The 20,786-nt window shown below is 53.1% G+C and overlaps 1 protein-coding gene across 1 annotated transcript in view; it reads left to right on the forward strand.

The window, feature by feature from the left end:
• The window catches only part of LOC137310095 (collagen alpha-1(V) chain-like), a gene marked incomplete at its 3' end in the record, with an annotated part of 258,789 nt that overhangs the window by 167,384 nt on the left and 70,619 nt on the right, over positions 1-20,786 (forward strand). The window contains exons 6-15 of the mRNA XM_067978050.1: positions 2,681-2,734; positions 4,501-4,554; positions 5,481-5,534; positions 7,648-7,701; positions 8,026-8,070; positions 12,790-12,843; positions 14,664-14,708; positions 16,749-16,802; positions 19,672-19,716; positions 19,831-19,884. Of these exons, the coding sequence (XP_067834151.1) occupies positions 2,681-2,734; positions 4,501-4,554; positions 5,481-5,534; positions 7,648-7,701; positions 8,026-8,070; positions 12,790-12,843; positions 14,664-14,708; positions 16,749-16,802; positions 19,672-19,716; positions 19,831-19,884 (513 nt within the window). The remainder of the gene's footprint in view (positions 1-2,680; positions 2,735-4,500; positions 4,555-5,480; positions 5,535-7,647; positions 7,702-8,025; positions 8,071-12,789; positions 12,844-14,663; positions 14,709-16,748; positions 16,803-19,671; positions 19,717-19,830; positions 19,885-20,786) is intronic.

Genomic DNA, 20,786 nt, shown 5'->3' on the forward strand with positions numbered 1-20,786 from the left:
TTATATTCAGCCTGGTTCTCACTTGTGTTATCAACCTGACATCTGTCATACGCCCCTCTTTTCTGCTTCATCTTACTCTCCATCTCTTTCATCATCCCGGGAGCTCTGTCTTTAGTTGCCCTCCTTTCCCCCTCGTGGGAATGTGCCCAGACTGTACCTGAACCATCTCCTCTTTAAAGGCCGCCCACTGTTCAATTACAGTTTTGCCTGCCAATCTTTGATTCCAATTTACCCGGGCCAGATCTGTTCTCATCCCATCGAAATTGGCTCTCCTCCAATTGAGTATTTTTACTTTAGAGTAGTCTGTGTCCTTTCCAGAGACTTGAGCCCACAATCCAGGCTGACACTCCCAGTGTAGTACTGAGGGAGCGCTGCACCGTCGGAGGGTCAATACTGAGGGAGCGCTGCACTGTCGGAGGGTCAGTACTGAGGGAACGCTGCACTGTCGGAGGGTCAGTACTGAGGGAGCGCTGCACTGTCGGAGGGTCAGTACTGAGGGAGCTCTGCATTGTCGGAGGGTCTGTACTGAGGGAGCGCTGCACTGTCGGAGGGTCAGTACTGAGAGAGCGCTGCACTGTCGGAGGGTCAGTACTGAGGGAGCTCTGCATTGTCGGAGGGTCTGTACTGAGGGAGCGCTGCACTGTCGGAGGGTCAGTACTGAGGGAGCGCTGCACTGTCGGAGGGTCAGTACTGAGGGAGCGCTGCACTGTCAGAGGGTCGGTGCTGAGGGAGCGCTGCACTGTCGGAGGGTCAGTACTGAGGGAGCGCCGCACTGTCGGAGGGTCAGTACTGAGGGAGCGCTGCATTGTCGGAGGGTCAGTACTGAGGGAGCGCCCGGAGGGTCAGTACTGAGGGAGCGCTGCACTGTCGGAGGGTCAGTACTGAGGGAGCTCTGCATTGTCGGAGGGTCAGTACTGAGGGAGCACCCGGAGGGTCAGTACTAAGGAGCGCTGCACTGTCAGAGGGTCAGTACTGAGGGAGCTCTGCATTGTCGGAGGGTCGGTACTGAGGGAGCGCTGCACTGTCAGAGGGTCAGTACTGAGGGAGCGCTGCACTGTCGGAGGGTCAGTACTGAGGGAGCGCTGCACTGTCGGAGGGTCAGTACTGAGGGAGTGCTGCACTGTCGGAGGGTCAGTACTGAGGGAGTGCCGCACTGTCGGAGGGTCAGTACTGAGGGAGTGCTGCACTGTCGGAGGGTCAGTACTGAGGGAGTGCTGCACTGTCGGAGGGTCAGTACTGAGGGAGTGCCGCACTGTCGGAGGGTCAGTACTGAGGGAGTGCTGCACTGTCGGAGGGTCAGTACTGAGGGAGTGCCGCACTGTCGGAGGGTCAGTACTGAGGGAGTGCTGCACTGTCGGAGGGTCAGTACTGAGGGAGCGCCGCACTGTCGGAGGGTCAGTACTGAGGGAGCGCCGCACTGTCGGAGGGTCAGTACTGAGGGAGCGCCGCACTGTCGGAGGGTCAGTACTGAGGGAGCGCCGCACTGTCGGAGGGTCAGTACTGAGGGAGCGCTGCACTGTCGGAGGGTCAGTACTGAGGGAGCGCCGCACTGTCGGAGGGTCAGTACTGAGGGAGCGCTGCACTGTTGGAGGTGCCATCCTTTGGATGAGACATTAAACTGAGGCCCCGTCTGCCCTCTCAGGTAGACGTAAAAGATCCCACGGCCACTATTTCGAAGAAGAGCGGGGGGAGTTCTCCCCGGTGTCCTGGGCCAATATTTATCCCTCAACCAACATCACTAAAACAGATTATCTGGTCATTATCACATTGCTGTTTGTGGGATCTTGCTGTGTACAAATTGGCTGCCGTGTTTCCTACATCACAACAGTGACTACACTTCAAAAGTACTTGATTGGCTGTAAAGCACTTTGGGTCATCTCGAGGTTGTGAAAGATGCGATAGAAATACAAGTTCCTTTTCAAGTTGCCCTGCTGGGATTCAAACTATCGACCTGTCCAGTCCGGCATAGCAAACCCTTAAACACAGAGACACAGAGAGTTCACACAAAGTCCTGATACACTCAACTATTCCAATGCTCTCCTGCCCGGCCTCCCACCTTCCACCCTCTGTAAACTTGAGCTCATCCAAAACTCTGCTGCCCGTACCCTAACTCACACCGAGTCCCGTTCACCCATCACCCCCTGTGCTCGCTGACCTACATTGGCTCCCGGTCCGGGAACACCTCGATTTTAAAATTCTCATCCTTGTTTTCAAATCCCTCCATGGCCTCCCCCCTCCCTCTCTCTGTAACCTCCTCCAGCCCCACAACCCTCCGAGATCTCTGCGCTCCTCCAATTCTGGCCTCTTGCCCATCCCCGATTTCCATCGCTCCACCATTGGCGGCCGTGCCTTCAGCTGCCTCGGCCCTGAGCTCTGGAATTCCCTCCCTAAACCTCTCCGCCTCTCTCTCCTCCTTTAAGTCACTCCTTAAAACCTCCCTCTTTGACCGAGCTTTTGGTCACCTGTCCTAATATCTCCTTATGTGGCTCGGTGTCAAATTTTGATGGATAATCGCTCCTGTGAAGCTCCTCGGGACGTTTCACAGTGTTAAAAGCACGCGATAAAGGCAAGTTGTTGTTGGTGTTGACGGAGTGGATCTTACCGTAACCTCCTGCCGTCGCAGTGTCACCGACAGGTTCCCATTAAACCTGCCTCTCTTTTCTCTCTCTCTTTAACTCAGGGTCCAAGAGGTTCTCAGGGTCCACCTGGTCCCACAGGGAAACCAGGCCGCAGGGTGAGTGCACCGTGGCTTTCCGACCCTCCAAAGTTCTCTCTACGTTGTGTCTTAACGTTAGCGGAGTTTTGAAGAGCCAGGGTGTGGAAAGGATTGGAATCTCCCACCACAGATACACGGGGTGGGGGGTGGAGGGGGAGCAGGAGGGGGAGCAGGAGGGGAGGGGAGCAAGAGGGGGAGGGGAGGGGAGCAGGAGGGGAGGTGGAGGGGAGCAGGAGAGGGAGGGGGAGCTGGAGGGGGAGCAGGAGGGGAAGGGAGGGGAGCAGGAGGGGGAGGTGGAGGGGAGCAGGAGGTAGAGGGGAGCAGGAGGTGGAGGTGGAGGGGGAGCAGGAGGGGAGGGGGAGGTGGAGGGGGAGCAGGAGGGGAGGGGGAGGTGGAGGGGGAGCAGGAGGGGAAGGGGAGGGGAGCAAGAGGGGGAGGGGAGGGGAGCAGGAGGGGGAGGTGGAGGGGAGGTGGAGGGGAGCAGGAGGGGGAGGGGAGGTGAGCAGGAGGGGGAGGTGGGGAGGGGAGCAGGAGGTGGAGGGGAGCAGGAGGGGGAGGTGAGCAGGAGGTGGAGGGGGAGGGGAGGGAAGCAGGAGGGGGAGGGGAGGGGGAGGTGGAGGGGGAGGGAGGGAATCAGGAGGGGGAGGGGAGGGGAGCAGGAGGGGGAGGTGGAGGGGGAGCAGGAGAGGGAGGGGAGGGGAGCAGCTGTACATGGAGAAAGTCTGAGGATGAGACCTCATCCTTAGGCCACATGGAGGTACCTGGAGAGCCTGGGGTAGGACTGAGCCACACAGGCTAACAGGGCTATCTGACCTCACCCAGAGTGTCAGACTCTGGGGCTGAAAGGGTTAAATTACGAGGACAGGTTGCACAGACTGGGCTTGTATTCCCTCGAGTGTAGAAGATTAAGGGGTGATCTAATCGAGGTGTTTAAGATGATTAAAGGATTTGATAGGGTCGATAGAGAGAAACTATTTCCTCTGGTGGGGGGAGTCCAGAACAAGGGGGCAGAACCTTAAAATTAGAGCCAGGCCGTTCAGGGGTGATGTCGGGAAGCACTTCATCACACAAAGGGGAGTGGGAATCTGGAACTCTCTCCCCCAGAAAGCTGTTGAGGCTGGGGGTCAATTGTAAATGTCAAAGCTGAGACCGATAGATTTTTGTTGGGTGAGGGGATTAAGGGTTACAGAACCAAGGCGGGTAAATGGAGTTAAGATACAGATCAACCATGATTCATTTGAATGAGGGAGCAGGCTCGAGGGGCTGAATGGCCTCCTCCTGTTCCTAGAAGCTACAGTTGGCCTCAGTGCTGCTGGGTTAGGGAAGGGAAAAATCAGCCAGGGTGCCTGGTCCTGATCGCTGTCCAGTGGAAAAGGCAGATGTGCACATCAGGTGAGAACAGCATCAGACTTGGCTGCTTTGCAGCCAGTGGTGGGATATCCGACAGACACTCACTGCCCAGGCTCATATTTGATGAACAGCCTCGGGTGAAGTGTTGCAGAGCGGGCAGGACCCCTGAAACCATATCCCAGGGAGAGTCAGCACCTTCAGGGGGACCTGTACCCCAGGGAGAGTCAGCACCTTCAGGGGGACCTGTACCCCAGGGAGAGTCAGCACCTTCAGGGGGACCTGTACCCCAGTGAGAGTCGTCACCTTCAGGAGAGGAGGGGACCTGTACCCCAGGGAGAGTCAGCACCTTCAGGAGAGGAGGGGACCTGTACCCCAGGGAGAGTCGTCACCTTCAGCTGATTGTCACTAATTTTTGTTTTTGTCTCTGCTTCCAGGGCCGAGCAGGATCTGATGGTTCCAGAGGAATGCCGGGCCAGCCCGGGGGAAAGGTATCCACCTCGTCCACTTAGATCGTGCTTTAAATCTCTGGGCGAGACACGGTCCTGTGGCAGCAGACAGAGAGCTGGGACTGAGACACTGATTCACTGCAATGAGCTTAGTCTCATCACCAGTGACCTTCAATTACATGGTGTTACTTACAAATAAAGAGAGCTTCCACTGTGAGGGGGATGGGAGGAGGTGACAGACATTAAATACAGGGAGACACTGAGACACACACGGGGCCGTCCAGTCCCAGACAGGAGTGAATCGTTCCCTTTTACCCACTGTGTACTGTACAATGTACAGGAGCTGACACTGAGACACACACGGGCCGTACAGGACCAGAGAGGAGTGAATCGTTCCCTTTTACCCACTGTGTGCTGTACATGTACAGGAGACACTGAGACACACACAGGCCGTACAGTCCCAGACAGGAGTGAATCGTTCCCTTTTACCCACTGTGTACTGTACAATGTACAGGAGCTGAGACTGAGACACACACGGGCCGTACAGTCCCAGACAGGAGTGAATCGTTCCCTTTTACCCACTGTGTACTGTACAATGTACAGGAGCTGACACTGAGACACACACGGGGCCGTACAGTCCCAGACAGGAGTGAATCGTTCCCTTTTACCCACTGTGTACTGTACAATGTACAGGAGCTGACACTGAGACACACACGGGCCGTACAGTCCCAGACGGGAGTGAATCGTTCCCTTTTACCCACTGTGTACTGTACAATGCACAGGAGCTGAGACTGAGACACACACGGGCCGTACAGTCCCAGACAGGAGTGAATCGTTCCCTTTTACCCACTGTGTACTGTACAATGTACAGGAGCTGAGACTGAGACACACACGGGCCGTACAGTCCCAGACGGGAGCGAATCGTTCTCGTCCTCTTATATTAACTTGAAATTCTTTCTGCTCCACAGGGTGACCGAGGTTTTGACGGGCTGCCTGGGCTGCCTGGGGAGAAGGGGAACAGAGTAAGTGCGGCTTTCCATTTTGTGACAGGAGGTGTTGGAGCAGTTCGAGGGGCTGGAGGGAGTGCTGGGGGCTGAAGGCTTTCAACAGGCCAGCCATGAAATTGGGGGTAGTCTGAGGTGGGAGTTAATCCAGGGAGGATACAGGTAATGCACAGAGGCCTGTTAACTATTGTCAGTCCACTGCCCTGGGAGCTCAAACACATTTAGTTAACACTGCCTGTATCTAACCCGTGCTGTACCTGCCCTGGGAGTGTTTGATGGGACAGTGTAGAGGGAGCTTTACTCTGTATCTAACCCGTGCTGTAACTCCGTCTCTGTTATTATCCCTCGTCCTATTTGAAGCTGAGGTTACTGCACTCACTGTCCAGTCTCGTTAGAACAGACGTGGTGTTTGAATCCCATGAAAGTGTCTCATTATCAGGGTGGAGTGTGGACACCTGTCAGGTGGAGTTTGTCTAACGAACCCTGTAATGAGCCCATCTCCTGCTCCAGGTAAGTTCACATCCCCTCTGATTTCTTTCAATCTCTGACTGAACACAAGGTGCATCTCTGACAGAATTCGCTTAAAGGTAGAAAATATTTCTCTCTCTCCTTATTCCGTCGACACTAATGCCGTCAGTGCCTCCCTGAAGCTTTGTCTCTCGTCCCTCCCAATCCCCCCCCTCAACTCACCCCCTGTCCGACACATTCTTTCCCGTCCCTGCACCCTCACTGAGCTGGAACCAGACTCATTGCACCATCTCCTGTCCCCGCCCCCCGCACTCCCTCCCTCGTTCCTCCCTCCTCCTACAATCGACAGGCTTTTTAAACCCCTCTCTTGGTGTCACCTGATCACCTCCTTCCTGATTTACCCCCTCTTCTCTCCTCCTCTTCACAGGCCCGCGACCCCTTCCCCCTTGCTTCTAAATCTGCAGATCATCTCCTTGCACTCGCCCCAAAGCAGAACATCGAGCTCTTTGCCGGAACGAGCCCTGAGAGGCTGATGGAGTTTAGGAGCGTAGTGTGGGATCGCCAACTCACTGGACCTCTTCCTGGAGGTTTCACCACAAGAGCTCCCTCCTCCAATCAGCCCCACTCGGTCGAGCAGCCTTCCTGCCCCCATCTCCTGTATTTTTATGATTAATAAACGAAAGGGTTCAAAGAAAATGCAAAGAAAACACAATTGTGATTTTTCTGCCTGGGTTTCTGCTCGCAGCAGTGTCCCTGAGATTAATCTTTACTTCCTGGAGACTCCAGGACTAAATAAAACTCAGAAATTCAAGCCATTTCCCTGCAGTTTTCGCCAATCTTCCACTGAAGTTACAGAAATTCTCTCCATTTATATTAAAAGTTTACCTTGAAGGGTTAAAGCACAACTCGGCCGAGGTCTGACAGGCAACACCACCATCTAGGGAGGACACCAAGTATTACAGAACTTAAAGTCAATGGAACAACGCCACCAACTCCCATTTATACAGAGCCTTTAATGTAGTAAAATGTCCCAGGGCGCTTCACAGGAGCGTTAATCGGACAAAATTTGACACTGAGTCACATAAGGAGATATTAGGACAGGTGACCAAAAGCTCGGTCAAAGAGGGAGGTTTTCAGGAGCATCTTAAAGGAGGAGAGAGAGGCGGAGAGGTTTAGGGAGGGAATTCCAGAGCTCAGGGCCGAGGCAGCTGAAGGCACGGCCGCCAATGGTGGAGCGATTAAAATCGGGGATGTGCAAGAGGCCAGAATTGGAGGAGTGCAGAGATGTCGGAGGGTTGTGGGGCTGGAGGAGGTTACAGAGATAGGGAGGGGCGAGGCCATGGAGGGATTTGAAAACAAGGATGAGAATTTTAAAATCGAGGCGTTCCCGGACCAGGAGCCAATGTAGGTCAGCGAGCACAGGGGGTGATGGGTGAACGGGACTTGGTGTGAGTTAGGGTACAACAGATAAACGTCACGCAAAAACGTGACAGACAAAGTGTGACAGGAACATCATGATCTCGTGTCTGAGAAAAAAACATGACAAAAGGAAATGCAGACATTCAATATCAGAACAAGTTGAAGGTTTTGGAGACTAATTGTGAGAGAGTTGATTCAGATGTAAGAATGTTTTAACAAGTTTCTGTTCATTTTCTCGTTCTAGGGTGATGGAGGCCCCCAGGGACCACCTGGGCCGTCTGGGGAGGATGGAGAGAGGGTGAGTAGGGTCAGACTGGGCTGTGTTTGCGATTTCACCCCTTGGAGCAGAGTTCTGGGGAAGGACATAAGAACATAAGAAATAGGAGCAGGAGTCGGCCATTCGGCCCCTCGAGCCTGCTCCGCCATTCAATCAGATCATGGCTGATCTTTGTCCACTTTCCCACCCAATTCCCATATCCCTTGATTCCCCCCTAGAGTCTGAAAATCTATCGATCTCAGTCTTGAAAGATATTTGGACACCAAGGGACTCAAATACAACAGGTCAAAGCAGTCTCTGTACAGACTCTGTCCACTGAACACAGCGGCACTTTCTCTTTTACAGGGTGATGATGGAGAAGTGGGTCCAAGGGGCTTACCTGGCGAACCAGTGAGTATTAAACCGTTCACAATAGAGCATTACAGTGGGGTATCTCAGAGTGTTACAGTGAGGGGTGTGGGGTATATCAGAGTGTTACAGTGAGGGGTGTGGGATATATCAGAGTGTTACAGTGAGGGGTGTGGGGTATATCAGAGTGTTACAGTGAGGGGTGTGGGATATATCAGAGTGTTACAGTGAGGGGTGTGGGGTGTATCAAAGTGTTACAGTGAGGGGTGTGGGGTATATCAGAGTGTTACAGTGAGGGGTGTGGGGTGTATCAGAGTGTTACAGTGAGGGGTGTGGGATATATCAGAGTGTTACAGTGAGGGGTGTGGGGTATATCAGAGTGTTACAGTGAGGGGTGTGGGGTATATCAGAGTGTTACAGTGAGGGGTGTGGGGTATATCAGAGTGTTACAGTGAGGGGTGTGGGGTATATCAGAGTGTTACAGTGAGGGGTGTGGGGTATATCAGAGTGTTACAGTGAGGGGTGTGGGGTATATCAGAGTGTTACAGTGAGGGGTGTGGGGTATATCAGAGTGTTACAGTGAGGGGTGTGGGGTATATCAAAGTGTTACAGTGAGGGGTGTGGGGTATATCAGAGTTACAGTGAGGGGTGTGGGGTATATCAGAGTTACAGTGAGGGGTGTGGGGTATATCAGAGTGTTACAGTGAGGGGTGTGGGGTATATCAGAGTGTTACAGTGAGGGGTGTGGGGTATATCAGAGTGTTACAGTGAGGGGTGTGGGGTATATCAAAGTGTTACAGTGAGGGGTGTGGGGTATATCAGAGTGTTACAGTGAGGGGTGTGGGGTATATCAGAGTGTTACAGTGAGGGGTGTGGGGTATATCAGTGTTACAGTGAGGAGGACATAGACAGACTGGTGAAATGGGCAGACATGTGGCAGATGAAATTTAACGCAGAGAAGTGTGAAGTGATGCATTTTGATAGGGAGAATGAGGAGAGGCAAAATAAACTAAATGGTACAATATTAAAGGGGGTGCAGGAACAGAGAGACCTGGGGGTTCACGAACACTAATCTTTGAAGGTGGCAGGACAAGTTGAGAAGGCTGTTAAAAAAGCATATGGGATCCTGGGCTTTATTAATAGAGGCATAGAGTACAAAAGCAAGGAAGTTATGCTAAACCTTCATAAATCACTGGTCAGGTCCCAGCTGGAGTATTGTGTTCAATTCTGGGCACCGCACTTTAGGAAGGATGTGAAGGCCTTGGAGAGGGTGCAGAGGAGATTTACTGGAATGGTTCCAGGGATGAGGGACTTCAGTTATGTGGAGAGACTGGAGAAGCTGGGGTTGTTCTCCTTAGAGCAGAGAAGGTTAAGGGGAGATTTAATAGAGGTGTTCAAAATAATGAGGGGTTTTGATAGAGTAAATAAGGAGAAACTGTTTCCAGTGGCAGAAGGGTCGGTGACCAGAGGTCACAGATTTAAAATAATTGGCAAAAGAACCAGAGGGGAGATGAGGAGAGTTTTTTTTACGCAGCAAGTTGTTCTGATCTGGAATTCACTGCCTGAAAGGGCGGTGGAAGCAGATTCAATAATAACTTTCAAAAGGGAATTGGATAAATACTTGAAGGGGAGAAATTTGCAGGGCTCTGGGGAAAGAGCAGGGGAGTGGGACTGATTGGATAGCTCGTTCAAAGAGCCGGCACAGGCACGATGGGCCGAATGGCCTCTTTCTGTGCTGTATCATTCTATGATTCTATGTTACTATGAAGTGCAGGACAGTGGCCTGAGACTCGAGTACAATTACCGAAAATGGGAAGCGATTCAATACAAAAAGTGTGGTTGAATCACAATACAAAACCTGGAACCGGAGTAAGATCCAAACCTGGAACTGGAGTAGGATCCAAAACCTGGAATTGGAGTAGGATCCAAAACCTGGAACCGGAGTAGGATACAAAACCTGGAATTGGAGTGGGATCCAAAATCTGGAATTGGAGTAGGATACAAAACCTGGAACTGGAGTAGGATCCAAAACCTGGAACTGGAGTAGGATACAAAACCTGGAATTGGAGTGGGATCCAAAACCTGGAATTGGAGTAGGATTCAAAACCTGGAACTGGAATGATAGGACCAGGAGGAGGCCATTCAACCCCTCCCCCAACCCTGTTCTGCCATTTAATTAGATCAGGGATGATCTGTATCTTAACTCCATTTACCCGCCTGGTTCTGTAACCCTTAATCCCCTCACCCAATAAAAATCTATCGGTCTCAGTTTTGAAATTTTCAATTGACCCCCAGCCTCAACAGCTTTTTGGGGGAGAGAGTTCCAGATTCCCACTCCCCTTTGTGTGATGAAGTGCTTCCTGACATCACCCCTGAACGGCCTGGCTCTAATTTTAAGATTCTGCCCCCTTGTTCTGGACTCCCCCCACCAGAGGAAATAGTTTCTCTCTATCGACCCTATCAAATCCTTTAATCATCTTAAACACCTCAATTAGATCACCCCTTAATCTTCGACACTCGAGGGAATACAAGCCTGAAACGGGAGTTGAATACAAAACATGGAACTGGAGTGAGATACAAACTTGCAACTGGAGTTAATAGAAAACCTGGAACTGGAGTGAGATATAAACTTGGAACTGGAGTTAATAGAAAACCTGGAACTGGAGTTAGATATAAACTTGGAACTGGAGTTAATAGAAAACCTGGAACTGGAGTGAGATATAAACTTGAAACTGGAGTTAATACAAAACCTGGAACTGGAATTCAATACCATACCTGGAACTGGAGTAGGATACAAAACGTGGAACTGGAGCATAGTTCCTATGAATTGGATCTGGAATACAATACAAAACCTGGAACCAGATTTTAGTAAAAATGGACTGGATCCACAGTGCAACATAAATCTGACAGTGGAGGACAATACAGAGCAACTGGACCAGAGCCAATAAAATGAAGTGGAAGTGGAGCTCAGTGCAAATGGGTTGATTCTGGAGTTCAGGGCAAAGAGCTGAGACTGGAGTATGATACCAAGGGGGTTACTGACAACAACGTCTGCGAGATCTCTTAAACTAATCAGATTCAGTTCAGTCACCATAGCAATGCAGCACCAAAACAAACACTGAGTGAGGCGAGGCTCAGTTATGTGGTTGAAAGCCCAGGGCATTTCGTGTGGGTGGGAGAGTGGGTGAGTATCCCTGGGGCAGAGGGTGGGTATCTCTGGGGGTGTGGGTGAGTATCTTTGGGGGAGTATGTGGGTATCTCTGGGGGTGTGGGTGGGTATCCCTGGGGGAGAGGGTGAGTATCTCTGGGGGAGTGGAGGAGTATCCCTGGGGCAGAGGGTGGGTATCTCTGGGGGAGAGGGGGAGTATTCCTGGGGAGAGGGTGGGTATCCCTGGGGGAGTGGGTGGGTATCTCTGGGGGAGAGGGTGAGTATCTCTGGGGGTGTGGGTGAGTATCTCTGGGGGAGTGGGTGGGTATCTCTGGGGGAGAGGGGGAGTATCTCTGGGGGAGTGGAGGAGTATCCCTGGGGGAGTGTGTGGGTATCCCTGGGGGAGAGGGTGAGTATCCCTGGGGGAGAGGGTGAGTACCTCTGAGGGAGTGGGTGGGTATCTCTGGGGGAGAGGGTGAGTATTCCCTGGGGGAGTGGAGGAGTATCCCTGGGGGAGTGGGTGGGTACCTCTGGGGGAGTGGATGGGTATCTCTGGGGGAGAGGGTGAGTATTCCCTGGGGGAGTGGAGGAGTATCCCTGGGGGAGTGGGTGGGTACCTCTGGGGGAGTGGATGGGTATCTCTGGGGGAGTGGATGGGTATCTCTGGGGGAGTGGATGGGTATCTCTGGGGGAGTGGATGGGTATCTCTGGGGGAGTGTGTGGGTATCCCTGGGGGAGAGGGTGAGTATCCCTGGGGGAGTGGGGGGGTATCTCTGGGGGATTGGGGGATTATCTCTGGGGGAGTGGGTGAGTATCTCTGGGGGAGAGGGTGAGTATCTCTGGGGGAGAGGGTGGGTATCCCTGGGGGAGTGGGTGGGTATCCCTGGGGGAGTGGGTGGGTATCCCTGGGGGAGAGGGTGTGATACAGTTCCCCTCCTTGTTATAATGGAGCCTCGTTCTATTCCTCTGCTGTGGGTGTGTGTTATCCGGTAGCGCGCTGTTGATATCTGTAATGGTCGGACGGCGGGTGGGATTATTTGGTGCCGGGTGGGATTGTCGGACGGTGGGTGGGAGTGTCGGACGGGTGGGAGTGTCGGACGGGTGGGAGTGTCTGACCGTGGGTGGGATTGTCTGACGGGTGGGAGTGTCGGACGGGTGGGAGTGTCGGACGGGTGGGAGTGTCGGACGGGTGGGAGTGTCGGACGGGTGGGAGTGTCGGACGGCGGGTGGGATTGTCGGACGGGTGGGATTGTCGGACGGGTGGGATTGTCGGACGGGTGGGAGTGTCGGACGGGTGGGAGTGTCGGACGGGTGGGAGTGTCGGACGACGGGTGGGAGTGTCGGACGGGTGGGAGTGTCTGACGGGTGGGAGTGTCGGACGGTGGGTGGGAGTGTCTGACGGGTGGGAGTGTCGGACGGGTGGGAGTGTCGGACCGTGGGTGGGAGTGTCGGACGGTGGGTGGGAGTGTCGGACGGTGGGTGGGATTGTCGGACGGGTGGGAGTGTCGGACGGCGGGTGGGAGTGTCGGACGGGTGGGAGTGTCGGACGGGTGGGAGTGTCGGACGGCGGGTGGGATTGTTTGATGCCGGACTTATTGTTGTCTTCTTTCCAGGGCTCCCGTGGATTACTTGGACCAAAAGGACCAGCAGGACTAACAGGACTCCCGGTAAGTGTTTCTGAGTGTGGTGTATGTCAGTGGGTGATGTGGAGGCGATGATTGAAACCACCTTCACCTAAAACCTTGACTCTGGGATCCATCGTCGAGTGCGATGAGTTTAAGGAGCTATTTTAGATGCCAGAATATCTCAGCTCACCTCAAACATCCACACCCCGATAATCCGTCATTAACAGAAAGCCCAGTGTATAATTTCACCTCGATGCCTGTTTAATGTGTCTTATATATCAGTGTGAATGATACACTTTATTTTATGGGTTTATTTAAACATGGCACCATTTCATTTTGAAATTCCCCCCAATTACTAAATGCCACTATTTTAATTCCTCTCAGATTTGAAGGATTGGAAGACGACCTGGAGAAGGTCATTGATTCAGGCCTCAGAGAGAGCTCCATCACTGCTCAATACGGGGATTCAGGGGGAGAGAGATATCCAGATCAGTTTTACAATTTAACACTCCCGGCAGAGTATCACCTGACAGGAGGGAGTCGCAGGAATTCAGGGAGAGGGTCAATTAACTCTGCACCACTTACCCACGTTAATGGGTAGAACATTGGACAGACCAGAAATGGAGCACAATCCCCTAATATAGCGTCCAAGATAGAATAATCAGACACGGACTCGGGGGGGAGTGGGACTGATGGGGGAGAGAGTCCGTGATACAATAATCAGACTCTGGGGGGAGTGGGACTGATGGGGGAGAGTCTGTGATACAATAATCAGACTCTGGGGGGAGTGGGACTGATGGGGGAGAGTCTGTGATACAATAATCAGACACGGACTCGGGGGGTAGCGGGACTGATGGGGGAGAGTCCGTGATACAATAATCAGACTCGGGGGGGAGTGGGACTGATGGGGGAGAGTCCAGGAAAGTAACATTTAGATATGAAAGTAGTCAAAATTCCGGTTGCCTGGGAGGACTCGGGGTTGATATATCTATTTATCTGTCGGGGGTTTTCTGCTGTTGATGGTGGTGCTCGTTTTCTCCGCTTCGTCCGCCCAGCCTTGTGTCTGAACCCTTGAGAACCCCCTCTTGACCTGTGACCTGTAGCCAACAACGGGCCTGTGACGCGCGATGGGCTTCTGCCAGATAACGGTTCACCGCCTTCTCGTCACATCCCACTCGTCATGCCTCAGATCAGCGGCTGAGGAGAGTAAGAATTAAACTTCTATCCCCAGTCCTGCTGGTTCCAAGACACAATTAACGAGACCCCTAAATACCGTACGGTGTTACCGGGACCCAGTCATTGTGTTTCTCGCTCCCCACCCTGCACACCATCTAACAGGTCAGGACTCACATTCCTACACATGATTGGGCCAAGTACTGGGCTCGATATTAACCGAACATTCCCGTTGGGAACAGGGTCGGACTCCTGGTTACACCCCACCCGATTTTAATCTCACCACCAGGCAGAGGAGACCATTCAGCCCCTTGAGCCTATTCCACCATTCATTTAGATCAGGGTTGATCTGTATCTTAACTCCATCTACCCAGCTCGGTTCTGTGACCTTTAATGAGTTCGACAGTCTCAATCCAGACTCTAATGGGCTACAGCACAAAGCAGCCTACAGAACTGTGCTGGTCAGGCTAATTCGGAGACAGTGCGGGAAGGCTGGAGTGGGAGATGGGAAGAGGCTGTTCTAAGGTCGGAGCTAAGGCTGAGATACATTATTGGGGCAGAGTAGAGGGAGCTTTACTCTCCCTCTGGCTGTGCCTGATGCTGATACTGGGCGGCCTTCGAACATCCCAGAGCGTGATGAGATCTCAGAAACGGTTCTTAAATTAACCTGCTTGTTATTTGCTTTTCAGGGAGTGGCAGGAATGGATGGTCACCATGGTCCCAAGGGTAGTGTGGTAAGTACTGATATCAGGTGCTGCTGGCAAAACTCGTCCTTTCACGGAATCAGAGACTGTTCCCCTCGTCCATCCCGCTCCCCCTCCCAACATAAATCGGCCGGAGCACGGCTGAACTACGAGGTTCAGCTCATTTACTGAACCCAACCTTCACTTGAGAATGGATTGGGCGAGCAGCCTGGATCGGGGAAGGGAGCTTGTCCAGTCCTGTGTCTGAGTGTGTGTGTGTCTGAGTGTGTGTGTGTGAGTGTGTGTGTGTGTGTCTGAGTGTGTGTGTGTCTGAGTGTGTGTGTGTGAGTGTGTGTGTGTGTCTGAGTGTGTCTGTGTGAGTGTGTGTCTGAGTGTGTGTGTGTCTGAGTGTGTGTGTCTGAGTGTGTGTGTGTGAGTGTGTGTGTGTGTGTCTGAGTGTGTGTGTGTGTATCTGTGTGAGAGTGTGTGAGTGTGTGTGTGTGTGTCTGAGTGTGTGTGTGTGAGTGTGTGTGTGTGTCTGAGTGTGTCTGTGTGAGTGTGTGTCTGAGTGTGTGTGTGTCTGAGTGTGTGTGAGTGTGTGTGTGTGTATCTGTGTGAGAGTGTGTGAGTGTGTGTGTCTGAGCGTGTGTGTGTGTGTCTGTGTGTGTGTGTGTCTGAGTGTGTGTGTGTGAGTGTCTGAGTGCGTCTGTGTGAGTGTGTGTCTGTGTGAGTGTGTGTCTGTGTGAGTGTGTGTCTGAGTGTGTGTGAGTGTGTGTGTGTCTGAGTGTGTGTGTGTGTGTGTCTGTGTGTGTGTGAGTGTCTGAGTGTGTCTGTGTGAGTGTGTGTCTGAGTGTGTGTGAGTGTGTGTGTGTCTGAGTGTGTGTGTGTGTGTGTGAGTGTCTGAGTGTGTGTGTCCGTGTGAGTGTGTGTCTGTGTGAGTGTGTGTCTGAGTGTGTGTGAGTGTGTGTGTGTCTGAGTGTGTGTGTGTGTGTGTGTGTGTGTCTGTGTGTGTGTGTGTCTGAGTGTGTCTGTGTGAGTGTGTGTCTGTGTGAGTGTGTGTCTGAGTGTGTGTGAGTGTCTGAGTGTGTCTGTGTGAGTGTGTGTGTGAGTGTCTGAGTGTGTCTGTGTGTGTGTGTCTGTGTGTGTGTGAGTGTCTGAGTGTGTCTGTGTGAGTGTGTGTGTGTGAGTGTCTGAGTGTGTCTGAGTGTGTGTGAGTGTCTGAGTGTGTGTGTGTGTCTGAGTGTGTCTGTGTGAGTGTGTGTGAGTGTGTCTGTGTGAGTGTGTGTCTGAGTGTGTGTGAGTGTCTGAGTGTGTCTGTGTGAGTGTGTGAGTGTGTGTCTGAGTGTGTGTGAGTGTCTGAGTGTGTGTGTGAGAGTGTGTGTCTGAGTGTGTGTGTGTCTGAGTGTGTGTGTGTGTGTGTGTGTCTGAGTGTGTCTGTGTGAGTGTGTGTCTGAGTGTGTGTGTGTCTGTGTGTGTGTGTGTCTGAGTGTGTCTGTGTGAGTGTGTGTCTGAGTGTGTGTGAGAGTGTGTGTCTGAGTGTGTGTGTGAGAGTGTGTGTCTGTGTGAGAGTGTGTGTGTGAGAGTGTGTGTCTGTGTGAGTGTGTGTGTGTGTCTGAGTGTGTGTGTGAGAGTGTGTGTCTGTGTGAGTGTGTGTGTGTGTGTCTGAGTGTGTGTGTGAGAGTGTATGAGCGTATCTATGTGTATCTGAGTGTGTTTTCTGACCCACTTTCTGGGGCTGGGGGTCACAGGGTCACAGGGATGACAGATTTCCCCCCAGAGTCTGGTTTAAATCCCAAAGACTCCCTGTTTTTTCTTGCACCCACCCCTGGTGTGGAAATCGATCCTATTCCAATGCCTCAGGTTACAACTGGGGCAAAAGGTGGTCATTGCCCAAAGGGGGTAGCTGATGGGGCTGAGGGAGCAAGGGTGGTCTTCCCCTGACAGCGAGACCCTCACCTCCCTTCCCGCCCATCTTCATATCACAAGTTGTTAGAAATAAGAGTTTGCCGATATTGTGACAATCCTGAGGAATCGCAACCTTCATTTTTACAGGTCATTGGATTAATGACAAAACTTTTCCTCTTTCTTCAGGGTCCTCAAGGTGAACCCGGACCACCAGGACAGCAGGGAAATCCTGGAGCACAGGTAAACCACACACACCTTAACTGACGCACTCCCCCTCTCTCCCCTCTCTCCACCTCTCTCCCCTTTCTCCACCTCTCCCCCCTCTCTCCCCTCTCTTCCCCTCTCCCCCCTCTCTCCCCCGCCTCTCTCCTCTCCCCCCCTCTCTCTCCTCTTTCTCCACTCCCCACCTCTCTCCCCTCCCCCTCTTCCCCACCGCTCTCTCCTCTCCCCCCCCTCTCTCCTCTCTCTTCCCCTCTCCCCCTCTCTCCACCGCTCTCTCCTCTCTCCACCTCTCTCCCCCCTCTCTCCTCTCCCCCCTCTCTCCACCGCTCTCTCCTCTCTCCACCTCTCTCCCCCCTCTCTCCACCGCTCTCTCCTCTCTCCACCTCTCTCCCCCGCCTCTCTCCTCTCCCCCCTCTCTCTCCTCTCTCTCCACTCCCCACCTCTCTCCCCTCCCCCTCTCCACCTCTCTCCCACCTCTCTCTCCTCTCCCCATCTCCCTTCTCCCCACCTCTCCCTTTTCCCCCTCTCCTCTCCCCCCTCTCCTCTCTCTCCCCCTCTCCCCCCCTCTCTCTCCCTTTCTCTCTCCCCATCTCAGTAACAGACAGTGCCACCAGTGTTGATCTTTGAGAAGTTATCCTGTGCCCTCCTGGGCACTGAATAGTGAGAGTTTCTCCAGCCCTGAATGTGTGGCAGAGTCGGAGCCAGCATGAGGTGCTGTTGGCGACATTCGAAGTCAGCTGGAATCCTAAGTTGTCAGTTTATCCCACACGTCGCACAGTTACTGGTGACTGGACCAGGCTCAGAAGGGTGATCCTCTGGGGAATCTGAGGTGACCCCCAGTGTGGGCCCCTCAGGTCTGTACATTGGGGTTCGCAGGCCTTGTGAACAATTGTCGCCCAGTACATATTTCTGGTGCTGTTTTCCAGGCTTCACTTTCTCCCTGGCCGGGTTAGGCCCAGTTCTCAGTCCCTGGCCGGGTTAGACCCAGTTCTCAGTCCCTGGCCGGGTTGGACCCAGTTCTCAGTCCCTGGCCAGGTTGGACCCAGTTCTCAGTCCCTGGCCGGGTTAGGCCCAGTTCTCAGTCCCTGGCCGGGTTGGACCCAGTTCCCAGTCCCTGGCCGGGTTAGGCCCAGTTCTCAGTCCCTGGCCGGGTTAGGCCCAGTTCTCAGTCCCTGGCCAGGTTAGGCCCAGTTCTCAGTCCCTGGTCAGATAAGGCCCAGTTCTCAGTCCCTGGCCGGGTTAGGCCCAGTTCTCAGTCCCTGGCCGGGTTAGGCCCAGTTCTCAGTCCCTGGCCGGGTTAGGCCCAGTTCTCAGTCCCTGGCCGGGTTGGACCCAGTTCTCAGTCCCTGGCCAGGTTGGACCCAGTTCTCAGTCCCTGGCCGGGTTAGGCCCAGTTCTCAGTCCCTGGCCGGGTTGGACCCAGTTCCCAGTCCCTGGCCGGGTTAGGCCCAGTTCTCAGTCCCTGGCCGGGTTAGGCCCAGTTCTCAGTCCCTGGCCGGGTTAGACCCAGTTCTCAGTCCCTGGCCAGGTTAGACCCAGTTCTCAGTCCCTGGCCAGGTTAGACCCAGTTCTCAGTCCCTGGCCGGGTTAGACCCAGTTCTCAGTCCCTGGCCAGGTTAGGCCCAGTTCTCAGTCCCTGGCCGGGTTAGACCCAGTTCTCAGTCCCTGGCCGGGTTAGACCCAGTTCTCAGTCCCTGGCCGGGTTAGGCCCAGTTCTCGGTCCCTGGCCGGGTTAGACCCAGTTCTCAGTCCCTGGCCAGGTTGGACCCAGTTCTCAGTCCCTGGCCGGGTTAGACCCAGTTCTCAGTCCCTGGCCGGGTTAGACCCAGTTCTCAGTCCCTGGCCAGGTTGGACCCAGTTCTCAGTCCCTGGCCGGGTTAGACCCAGTTCTCAGTCCCTGGCCAGGTTGGACCCAGTTCTCAGTCCCTGGCCGGGTTAGGCCCAGTTCTCAGTCCCTGGCCGGGTTAGGCCCAGTTCTCAGTCACTAATCATTAATACAATTGATGAAGGTGTAAGGACATAAATTTCCAATTGTTGCTGTTTGGGGTCAAATTGTTGTTGTGCGAGAATAAAGTCCGTGTTTCACGTTTGACCTGTTTACTGAGAGGCGGAGTGGGATTTGGTGCAGCTGCGCAAATCGGCTAGAAGAAACCAGCGGCCACTGGGAACAGCACCCAGCGATCGTCAGAGCTCTTCTTACCGCGACACCTCGGCCGCTGCCCCTTACTGCCGAATCTTACTCCGTGTGTTTGTCCCTCGCCGTGAATCTGTTGCCGAAGCTCGGTGACGCCAGTGAGGGGCTCTGGGTGGCGTGTCAGGCTCAGCGAAGCATCCGGGGAGGCAGAGTACCGGGAGAAAAGCGAGGAGAGGGAACCCCAACTGGTGTCACCAAATCAGCAGCACCGGCGATCGCAAACACTGACATTGGAAGGCCAATCATGGAATATCGAATCGGATCCCCGGCCTCAGGGAGATTGGGAATTCAGGGAGATTGGGAATTCAGGGAGATTGGGAATTCAGGGAGATTGGGAATTCAGGAGCAACTTCTTTACCCAGAGAGTGGTGAGAATGTGGAACTCACTCCCACAAGGAGTAGTTGAGGTGAATAGTGTAGATGGATTTAAGGGGAAGCTGGATAAACACATGAGGGAGAAAGGAATAGAAGGATATGCTGATAGGGTGAGATGAAGTAGGGAGGGAGGAGGCTCGTGTGGAGCATAAACACCGGGATAGACCAGTTGGGCCGAATGGCCTGTTTCTGTGCTGTAAAATCCATGTAATTAACACTGTAAAACACACTCTCCATTTGTAAACTGCAGAATTTCAGCAATGGAGTTGATCTCTCTGGGTTTTTGCTCAATCTGTTGATGTGTCTTCTGTTTGACAGGGCCTCCCTGGGCCACAAGGAGCCATTGGACCCCCAGGAACTAAAGTAAGTGTCGCTGCAGTCAGGGGGCGTTCGAACTCTGCTAAACATGAGTTTTATCGTTTCTGTGATCATATCTTGTTTACGTATGACTCAAATCTATTCCTTTTCAACCCACAGGGTCCCACTGGAAAACCGGGATTACCAGGAGTGCCAGGGGCAGATGGACCCCCGGTGAGTCAGCACTGGACCCCACGGGGAGAGTAACCCCGGCAGGGGGGAGTTTTTAAAATATATCCATTCTTGGAATGTGGGCGCCGCTGGCAAGGCTGGTATTCACCGCCCGTCCCTGCGTGGGTCGCTCGGCCATTTCAGAGGGCAGTTAAGAGTCAACCACATTGGTGTGGGACTGGGACTGGAGTCACGTATAGGCCCAGACCGGGTAAGGACGGCAGGTTTCCTTCCCTAAAGGACATCAGTGAACCAGTTGGGTTTTTACGACAATCCGACAGCTTCACGGTCACTTTTACTGATCCCGGCTTTTTATTCCCAGATTTTTTAAAACTGATTTTAAATTCTCAAACTGCCTACGGTGGGATTTGAACTCACGTCTCTGATTATTAGTCCAGTAACAGACCTGCCACACCACCGAACCCCTTAATGTACTTACACCGAGGTGGGAGATTGTGATTATAGGCAGAGAATGGGATCAGGGTAGACAGCTCCAGTTAAAGGGCTATCACTGGCACGGGTGGGATGGGCCAAGTGGCTTCCATCTGTTCTGTACATTCTGCGGTTCAAAGTGTGATGTTAATGTGGAGCGAGATACAATGCAGCGAGAGGTGACCCACGATATCTAAATCATTAAGGAAGAGTTATTTACCCCCTCCAATAACTTTAATAAAAGAGTACACCGGTACAAAATGGTGTCATATCGGCCAGAAGCACTAAAGTTTATAATTATACTCACCCTTCCCAACACCCCCAGCCGAGATTGAGCAGAGTGGGGGTAAAGAGCAAGGTCGGGGGGGTCTGGAAGGAAGGGGTTTGACCATCAGAGTGAGATGAGGGAGGGAGAGAAAATGAGAGGATTGTCCAAACTCCATCCTCCATACAGAACTTTCTGACCTGTTCCC

This window comes from Heptranchias perlo, unplaced genomic scaffold (assembly GCF_035084215.1).
Source record: "Heptranchias perlo isolate sHepPer1 unplaced genomic scaffold, sHepPer1.hap1 HAP1_SCAFFOLD_215, whole genome shotgun sequence".
NCBI lineage: Eukaryota > Metazoa > Chordata > Chondrichthyes > Hexanchiformes > Hexanchidae > Heptranchias > Heptranchias perlo.